Source organism: Raphanus sativus, chromosome 6, assembly GCF_000801105.2.
Source record: "Raphanus sativus cultivar WK10039 chromosome 6, ASM80110v3, whole genome shotgun sequence".
NCBI classification, from domain to species: Eukaryota; Viridiplantae; Streptophyta; class Magnoliopsida; order Brassicales; family Brassicaceae; genus Raphanus; species Raphanus sativus.
In genome coordinates, this window is record NC_079516.1 from 16,964,064 (window position 1) to 16,974,137 (window position 10,074).

The 10,074-nt window shown below is 41.0% G+C and overlaps 2 protein-coding genes and 1 non-coding gene across 3 annotated transcripts; 2 read left to right on the forward strand and 1 right to left on the reverse strand.

Annotated features, from left to right (window-relative positions):
* Positions 1-493: 493 nt before the first annotated feature.
* Positions 494-4,960, forward strand: LOC130497020 (ATP-dependent RNA helicase DEAH13-like). The gene is made up of 6 exons (XM_056989835.1): positions 494-650; positions 747-942; positions 1,024-1,084; positions 1,172-1,504; positions 1,603-1,797; positions 1,886-4,960. Exons 2-6 carry the CDS (start codon positions 755-757, stop codon positions 4,874-4,876), a joined length of 3,768 nt encoding a protein of 1,255 aa, XP_056845815.1. The 5' UTR covers positions 494-650; positions 747-754; the 3' UTR covers positions 4,877-4,960.
* A 159-nt stretch (positions 4,961-5,119) lies between these two features.
* Positions 5,120-7,602, reverse strand: LOC108811512 (probable carboxylesterase 11). Its single transcript, XM_018583569.2, has 2 exons — positions 6,608-7,602; positions 5,120-5,810 (listed from the first exon to the last, which is right to left on the reverse strand). The coding sequence occupies exons 1-2, from the start codon at positions 7,414-7,416 to the stop codon at positions 5,273-5,275; spliced, it is 1,347 nt and encodes a 448-aa protein (XP_018439071.2). The 5' UTR covers positions 7,417-7,602; the 3' UTR covers positions 5,120-5,272.
* A 1,115-nt stretch (positions 7,603-8,717) lies between these two features.
* On the forward strand, positions 8,718-8,791 carry TRNAV-AAC (transfer RNA valine (anticodon AAC)). The gene has a single exon. It is a non-coding gene; the product is annotated as a tRNA-Val (tRNA).
* Positions 8,792-10,074: the final 1,283 nt, after the last annotated feature.

Genomic DNA, 10,074 nt, shown 5'->3' on the forward strand with positions numbered 1-10,074 from the left:
TCTTTCCATTTGATCCCTATAGTACAGGAAATGTGTCGCGGGAGATCAATACTGACATCTTAAGTGATAAACAAGTCTAGAAAATAGCAAATTAGCAAGCATTAAGTGAATCCTTTCAGCACAGACCAATAAATTCTATGTCCAACCAGCGCCTTCTCCCGTCCATATATAGATAGCCAATATTGTAACAGTACTTGTTGTTTGTTGTCAAGAGAGCATCATCATCCCTCCACTCCAGGCCACAGGTAGAGAAGTTTGTGGTTCAGAGCCTCCTGGGAAGATAGACATCAATCAATGTTAATAAATGTATTTTTTTTGTAATCTGCTGTCACGTTTTGCTCTGTATTGTTGTAAACACTGTTAAAAAGCCTTTGGGATTTAATCGTATGAATGAATGAATGATCGATGTTGACAAAAAAAGAATTTTTTTTTTCTTTTGTAACACAAGGAAAAAAAAAGGTTTAAATGAGTTATCGGGCCGGTCCGTTGTGGACCAAAACAAAAGAAAGGGTTAAATTGAATCTTAACTATTCATCATCGCCGCAGCTCTCTTCCTTGAATTTCTCGAATCCCAAAACCTAACGCCAGCTGTTTCCGGGGACGGCGAGTGAGATAAAACCCTAATCTTATTACTCCGGCGTCAAAACAAGGTACCGGCCGACTTCTCTCTCCCTTTGCAATATAATTTCGTCTTTAAAATCGAGATTCTTCCCTGCTTCTTCTTCTTATATCAGTTCTTCTATCAGTTTAAAGCATGAAGGGAGGCGATTGCAATTTAGATATAATGCCTCCAAGGACGAAGAAGAATAATAATAAACAGATGAGTGATAAGCTCAACTTAAAGAAGACAGCTTTGAGCAAATCACAGAAACGGAAGCTGAAGAAACTTGAGGAAGAGAAAGAGAGAGAGCTCCTCTCTGCTAAAACTTCCCACTTGTTAGAGTATGTATGCCTTTACTTACTCACACTCTCTGTTCTTCACTTCCTTCCCACTTCATTCATCATCTGAGTTGTTCTCTGCAGCAAGTATAAAATATCTGAGGATGTGTCTTTGCTTTTACAATCTTCTAAAGCTATCGGAAGAGTTAAGCCAAAGTTTCTCATCTTTTTGTTAATTAGTTTAGTTATATTGTGTTTCTGTTTCTGATTCTCCTTTTTGTGTGTGTTTCAGTCTGATACCAAGCTGGAGAAACGTAGGAGACCAATGCAGCTATCTAAAGCGGGTGTCTTGTCTGATGAGCCTGCCAAGGAAAATGACGACGACGACTCTGATTCTTTTATGGACGATGAGCCTACCTCACCTGAAAACCATATCCAAACTGATTCTGACCAACTTATTCATCATGCCAATGAAGCCGATCCCAAAGTGATGATGATGATCTCTTCTGCTGAAGAGGAGGTCCGTGAAGAAGATGATGAAACTAAGATCCGTGAGGAAGATGAAGCTATGTATATGAATCTACAGACAACACGTCGTCGTGATGATGAAGGCTTACAAAGAATGGTTTGTCAATATTTTTCTTTTTTTGAAAATTCGGCTATGATGTGTGTGTTTGGTTTGATTGTTTTTTTTTTCTAATGGAGTTTGATAATTGAAAACAGGATGAGAGTGAAGATGTAACTGTAAAAGGACCTGCGTTTGTGGTTCATGTTTCAAGACCAGCTGAAGTTGAAGAGAGTAGGAAAGATCTTCCTATAATTATGATGGAGCAGGAGATCATGGAGGCTATTAATTATCATCCCACCGTTATTATTTCTGGAAAGACCGGTTGTGGTAAAACCACTCAAGTTCCTCAGGTCAGTTGGTTTTTTTTTTGCTCATGTTCTGAGGGTTTTTTTGGTCTCAGCGCTGCTAATCTAATCATTCTGTTTCTGAATCTTTCAGTTCCTTTATGAAGCTGGTTTTGGTTCAAAGCAATTCAGTTCACGAAGCGGGGTCATAGGTATTACACAACCACGTCGTGTGGCTGTCCTCGCCACTGCCAAGAGGGTGGCTCTTGAGCTTGGCGTTCGTCTCGGTCAAGAAGTCGGTTTCCAAGTTAGGTACGACAAAAAGATTGGCGAGAACTCAGCTATCAAGTTTATGACCGATGGGATTTTACTCCGTGAAGTTAAGGGTGATCTCTTACTGAGGCGTTACTCAGTGATAATTCTCGATGAAGCTCATGAAAGAAGCTTGAACACAGACATTCTAATTGGGATGCTCACTCGATCCATCAAAATCCGACAGGAAGAGTACATGCGTCAACAGAAGTTTCTACAAACCGGAGGCACAATAGCATCAGAAGACCTCATCTGGCCGCTTAAACTTATATTGATGAGTGCAACTTTGCGAGTAGAAGATTTTGTGTCAGGGGATAGGTTGTTCCCTAAGCCACCTCCGGTAATAGAGGTTCCCACTCGACAGTACGCGGTGACTATACATTTCTCCAAGAGGACTGACGAGGTTAATTACATGGGTGAAGCTTACAAGAAAGTGATGTCGATTCACAAAAAGTTACCACAAGGAGGGATACTCGTGTTTGTGACGGGGCAGAGAGAAGTTGAGAATCTATGTGAGAAGTTACGCAAATCTTCAAGGGAACTTGTTGTTCAAGCTGCTAGAAGAGATGCTTCTGAGGCCAAGAAGAAACCTGATGATGATGATGATGATGATGATGATGATGATGGTTCGTTTGGTGGTGTTGACATGAAGGAGATTGCTGAAGCGTTTGATGATGCCTCCAACACTCAAGATTACAGGTTTAACTCGTTTGGAGAAGATCCATCTGAAACTGGTGGTAATGTTAACGATTTTTATTTTGACGATTATGATGAGTCTGATGAAGAAAGCGACTGGGAAACAGTCGTTGACGACGTCGGCCTTGCGAATTCACTTGTAGAAGATGGGAAGAAGGTTGATGCCCTTCGTGCAGCGTTTAAAGCTTTGGCAGACAAAAAAGGATCTGATTCTACTGAGCCAACAACGTCCGCTGAAGCAGAGGAGGAGAAGGAGGAGAAGAAACCATTCACTCCAGGGAAACTACGTGTTCTTCCACTATATGCGATGCTCAATCCAGCTGCACAGCTCCGAGTGTTTGAGGAAGTTGAGGAAGGAGAAAGGCTTGTGGTTGTGGCAACTAATGTAGCGGAAACTTCTCTGACTATTCCGGGGATAAAGTATGTGGTTGATACCGGCCGGGCCAAAGCTAAGAGCTTTGATATCAAGACTGGAATGGAAGCATATGAGGTTGATTGGATTAGTCAAGCTTCAGCTAGTCAACGAGCCGGAAGAGCTGGACGAACTGGACCTGGTCACTGTTACCGTCTCTATTCATCAGCTGTTTTTAGCAACACATTTGAGGAATCATCCCCTCCTGAAATCACCCAAGTTCCTATCGATGGAGTCGTTCTTCAGTTGAAATCTATGAACATTCCAAAGGTTGAAAACTTCCCGTTTCCAACACCGCCTGAGGCATCATCTGTTAAACAATCAGAAAGATGCTTAAAGGCTTTAGAGGCTCTGGACAGCAACGGGAGGATAACACCGCTAGGGAATTCAATGTCTAACTATCCCATGAGTCCACGTCACTCGAGAATGCTTCTCACAGTCATCGAAATGCTGAAAGAGGCGCGTAACTACTCCCGGGCGAATCTCGTCCTTGGATACGCGGTTGCAGCAGCAGCTGCGTTGAGTTTAGAGAACCCGTTGATAATGCAGTTTGGAGGAGATAACAAAAACGAGCATGAAGATGCAGGAGTCAAGGAGGAGGATGATAAACAACGGAAGAAGGATCGGAAAGATAAGATCAAAGCTGCTCGTGACAGATTCTCCAACCCGAGCAGCGATGCTTTGACCGTAGCTTACGCGCTGCATTCCTTCGAGGTGGCGAAGAACAGCTTGGAGTTCTGCGAGTCCAACGGGTTGAATATGAAGACTATGAACGAGATGTCTAAGCTCAAAGCTGATCTTCTGCGACTTGTTTTCAGGTCCTCTGAAACTGAAAACCTTTACGCATGGACTCATGGGACTGTACAAGACGTGGAGGAGTCATGGAGAAAAGCAGCGTCGTCGAAAACCCCGCTTTTGCAGAAGGAAGAAGAGCTCTTGGGAGAAGCCATATGCGCTGGATGGGCAGACCGTGTAGCTAGAAGGACTAGATCCACAGAGTACCAAGCGTGTGCGGTTCAAGGAGAACCTGTTTACTTGCACCGCTGGTCTTCTCTAATAAACTCTGCACCAGAGTTACTAGTCTACAGCGAGCTCCTACGAACCAACAAACCATACATGCACGGAGCGACGCGGGTGAAGCCGGAGTGGCTTGTTAAACACGCCAAGTCTCTGTGTGTGTTCTCCACGCCGCTCAAGGATCCGAAGCCGTATTACTCGAGGGAGCTGGATAGAGTTTTCTGCTGGGTGGTTCCTAGCTTCGGCCCTCATCTTTGGGAGCTTCCGGCTCACAGTGAGGAAGTAAGAGATGATACATACAGAGCAGCGGTTTTTGGATATGCGTTGCTTCGAGGAGAGGTGTTGCCTTGTTTAAAAAGCGCTAGGGCGTTGATGGCTGTGAAACCTGAGACGATGTTGGAGAAAGAAGGTTGGGGTTTAGAGAGAGTTGGGAGTTTGGTGACAGCGTTGGAAAAGAAGAAGATTGATAGTTTGGAGAGTTTGAGAAAGAGATGGGAACAGAACTCGAATTTGCTGTACCCGGAAATTGAAGCTTGGTTTCAGAAGAAGTCTCGTCATCATGTTAAAGAGCTTTGGCAGAGAATGCTGCAGGAGGCTAAGGCTAAGGCTAACATCATCCCTGTTGAAACTTCTGGGGAGTTGAAGAGGTCGGTCATCCCTTTTGAACGTTCTGGAAAGTTGAAGAGGCCAAAAGTGTGTTTTGAATAAGAATCAGCTAAAACATAGAACGATGAAATTTATTTGAGAATTTGGCATAATTTTTGTTTATCATATCTTCGTTGATTTGCTTCAGTTGCAGCATTCTGCTTATTAAATGTGTTTGGAGGCAGCTGAACTCAGTTTTAGGACTACAAAGATCAACACAACTCTAAATTGATGTGGATCTGCCTTTGGTTTGGTTTGGTTTTCCAAAAAACTTCTTGGTATGATGATAAACAAAAGCAGGAACACTAGGTCAAGAGAACGTATAATATATAGTTTTAATATAACGGGAAATACCCCGTGACAACAAAAGCTTCCGAGAGTCTTCTTGACTCGACCCATCTCACAGGACACTTTTCTAAACTAACTCTACTCACAGTGAAAAAGAAGCACACAGACTCGCTAGTATGAGAACTCGTGACCACGGAAAGAGATATACTTCTTAACCCAGATGGCAATATCTTCTGCACAGGCCTGAGCCTGTGGAGTCCTAAGAAGCATGTCGAGCGTTGCAAACTCGTGAACCGCGTCTTTGTACTCCAGCACAGGAGCATCTACGTTGACCTTCCTCAGCTCTTCTGAGTAAGCGATGGCTCTGTCTCTCATCCAGTCATGCTCCGCGACGATGGTCAGCGTCGGTGGCATGAACTTGAGCGGTGGGCCCCGGCCTGGAACGAGCGGGTTCGCTGCCGGGTGGTCCAGACTGAACTCTTCTTCCGGTAAGAAAAGCTTCCAAGCGAGGATGCACATGGGTTTGTCGTAGAAGTAGGAGTTTGCTTGTTTGATCTCGGATTGCGTGGGAACGGTGCCGATGAAGAACGGGTACATTAAGACTTGAGCCACAACCTTGACTGGGTCTAGATTTTGACCAGCTTCGATGGCTTTGCGGGATACGTAGTCAGCTATGTTGGCACCACAGCTCACACCAAGAAGCACGCATCTGAAGTGTCAATTTTTTTTTTTTGAGAAGTCACAGAACTCAGTAAGATTGTTTTTTTTTTCACCTGAATCACATGAAAGCAACACATCTACAGACACTTATAAAACCACAAATAGATCCCAGTTTCTTCTATCATTAAAAGGTTCTTAAGAACCATAAGAACATTTTATGGATAAAAAAGTCATTGAATAATGTGAAATCAGCGTTCACTAAGATAAAATAGATGTAGCATATGACATGAATCTCATTTGGCATACGAAGATCACTCTGAATCTGAATCCGTAAGTAGATATGTTTTTCTTGAAAAAAAAAGAAGCCTTGCTAACTCATTTCTAAGAAGATTGCTGGAATTTAAAGGATCAATTACACATATTGATCATGATGAATGAACCAGGCCAAAAATAATTAACAAAGACCAATTCAAAGCTATTATGTAAATGCCAATGAATAAGACGGGAAGGCAGCAGATATCCCCACAGCAAACAAGTGCCTTTTGACAAATATCAAGACATGATACGGACAAGACAACTGAACTCAGCACCAAGACCAATAAACAACAACATATATAAATAATCATCTACTTCCACAAGTAAATCACAAGATACATTGCACAGCAAAAGAAGTAACGTTAAAGGTTAGAACTTTTAGCTAAAGAAATCATTATAGACAAGGCAATCATAGACAACACTTCCCCAGAGCTAAGTAAGTATACTACCTAGACAACAAATCCAACCTCTTACAATCTCATAAGCAATGCAAATGAAAAAAGAAAAAAGGACTTTGGGGTATTTATTTACCTGGAAGGATCAGCATGAGAAGCGAGCCAAGGCTCAACCAAAGAAGCACCAAAAGCATCAACAACATGCTTCTTCTTCACCTCTCCTCCTCCTCCTCCACCTCTCCGCGACATGGACTTATTACAATCCGCGAGATTGGCCTGCTTCCCAAGCCACTGCAACACCTTGAACCCGTCCTCACACGCCGCGGGGTACCTATTCTCCGGCGCCAGCCTATACCCAACCGCCAAAACAATCACATCGCAATGCTTCGCCATCCTCCTACAGAAGAAATCATTCGCCACCGAGTCGTTGCTCCCACTCACCCACCCTCCTCCGTGGAACTGCACCATCACCGGTAGCTTCCTGCATTCCCCACCCGACGACGACGGCGGTGCGTACCCTCTGTACAACACCTCCTCCGCAGAGGAGGAGGATGAGGAGGAGGCGGTGGTGAGAGCGTAACTGCTTCTTCTAGACTCGGACTTGTGAGAGTGTTGCAACGAGTTTGACGAGCCGTGACTGTTTCTTCTAAGGAGAAGATCCGATCCGGTTCGAGACTTGGCGGAGGCGGCGAGGTTGTTGAGAGCGGATTCGGGGAGGAAGATGCGGACGGAGAGGGAGGTTAGGGGATCGATGTGGATGTCTTTGGTGGCGACGCCGTCGGTGAATAAGGGGTTCGGAGGGGAGACGGATTCTTCGGGTCGGGTCGTGACGCCGAACGGATCCGATGAGGATGAGATGGAGTCTGATTGGATCCGGTTTTGTAAACGGTGTTTTAAAAGGAACTTGAAGAAGACGCTGTAGAGCTTCACGCCAACGCTCGGCATTTTTTACTCGGATCTCGGAGAAGCTCGATTAGGGATCCATGGAGATTTAGGGTTAGTGGAGAGTGGAGGATTGCTTCAATGTGGAGCTTTGGTTGAGCGTAATAGAGACAAACAAGGTTAGTAGACAAACTTAATTAAAAAAAAAAGCTTAGGTGGGAAGAGAGACACTGTCTGTGAGATTATTAAAAAAATGTTTGCTTTTTGAGGTTTGTATTATGGTCACTACGCTTTAAATTTCAGGTTGTAAAGAAAATTTAAATTAGATGGGCTGTGTGGGCTTATTGATAGTGATATATCAACTCTCTTTTCTTTCGGACTGGGATCTATAATCCTAGTTTGTTTATGTGATACTATTACCATCATTTTCATCATATTACTGATTTAACTGATTTTTATTATTAAGAAAATTGCCAAATATATATATATATATATATATCATTGTATTTATCATTTTCATCATATTGTTAAAATACATTATCTCCCATTTTTGCATAAGTATCTATAAAAGTTAAAACTAATGCCAAGTAAATATATAACAATGTTTTTTTTGAAACTTAATATATAACAATGTTAGATATCCAAACATTTTCTAATAAAAATATAATTTTCGTAAATTCATTTAATAAATATGGATTTACCAATTTAAATAAAATTTTCTAGTGATAAAAACAAGTTTCGTTTATTTAAAATTGTCAAATTTTATATCTCACATAAATGCAAATAAAAATAAAAACTTGCAAAAAAAACGCAACAAGTATAATAATATTTCATGAATAAAAATATTGTTTCAAGCTGATGAAGATGATGAGTAAACTGACAAACCGACCTGCGTTTTTTTTTTTTGAATTAATTCAACCAATGTAATAAATTTTCTCTAATTTTATCCTTCGATGCACTTTGTATATGTGTGTGTGTATGTTGGCATTATACTACTGGTTGTGGATATTGGAACCAGGATTTAAATGGGGGCTCTATGCGGGATTTACAAGAGAAGAGAAAGACACCATGTACGTTTTTTCTTTCTCCAACTTCACAACTTTGTCCGATTGATAATGCCATTAGCTTGTTTTGGTTGATGGTATTCAGTTCCCCGTGTGGAATGGAATGGTGGTGCTGATTAATATGGAATTAAATTATAGTGAAGATATTTGTTACCCAAAGTGAAACAAATAACAATGATATTACAAGGAATTGAATTGAACTCAGAACAGATTCTTGGTTACAACTTACAAGTGTGTATCATTGTATGTAGTAACTCATGATGAACTGGTGAACCTTTAATGGCTGAAAATATACAAAATGGTTTCGTGGTGTAGTTGGTTATCACGTCAGTCTAACACACTGAAGGTCTCCGGTTCGAACCCGGGCGAAGCCAATGATAATTTTTTGTAGTATGGTAATAAAAACCAAGAATACATCATGTTTCTCCTGACTTTGAATAAAATATTGATCTGCTTTCTTTTTCAAAGTGGATCAATCTTATCAATCCACTCTTGCTTGGACATTCCTCTGAAATAAGAGCCCATAATTTTCAGTCTCAAAGGTAGTCTGCCAGCAACATTGCAAACTCTTATAGCAAGATCCTCATAACCATCTTTGGGAAACTTTTGATCAAAAGCAGCCAAACAAAATATTTGCATAGCTTCATAGTCTGATGGTAAAGCCACTCCATAAACATCATCAATCGTATGTGCCTCCAAAACTTCCCTGTCCTGTACCGCGATGACAACCCGGCTTCCAGGACCAAACCATGGACTTACTTTCATCATTGCATCTAACTGTACTGATCTGTGGACATTGTCAATAACTACAACAAGCACTTTCTTGCGTTTCAGCTTCTCTCTTTCAACTCCTAGGTCAATAACTTCGTTATCATTTTGGTATGTTAGTAGAGACATAAACTCCACATCAGAAGAAGCTGGTCTTGTATAAAGTGCGTTGATGTCCTTGATATAGAGACTCACGTTGAATCTTTGAGAGAGTTGTTTAAAGAGATATTTAGTGATTGTGCTCTTACCAATCCCAGGAAGACCCCAAATGCCTATCATCTTCACTTCATCCGAATCTAGGTATAACAATCGTCTCATCTCTTCCATATGAGCTCCCATTCCAACTAAGTCGTATTGAAATCAATTGATCTCATGAAATGAGTCAGCTTTTTTGAAACATCAGTGGTGATATTCTCTACCATGTCTGCTTCATTATCCCTAGGGGTGATCAATTCATGCAACGTGGAAAGAAAATGAAGATTACATAGACTATATTCACTTTGGCTGGATCATATAAAATAAGTTACAAGTAGAAAGATTTGTTTAAAAATTATCTCATAAATCATATTAACACATATCATCAGAGTGTTTTTGTTGATACCTTTTTTTTTTCACAATTTTTGTTGCTACCTACATATTAACACATATCATCAGAGTGTTTTTGTTGATACCTTTTTTTTGTTCACAATTTTTGTTTCTACCTACATATTAACACATATCATCAGAGTGCTTTTGTTGCTACCTTTTTTTTTTGTTCACAATTTTTGTTGCTACCTACATATTAATTTTTGATCATATTTTATGCCATGCACTTAACCTCTTTTAAGAAAAAAAAACCATTTCAATTTTGACTGAAGTAGAGTATGGTCTCAATCACTATTCTAAAAAG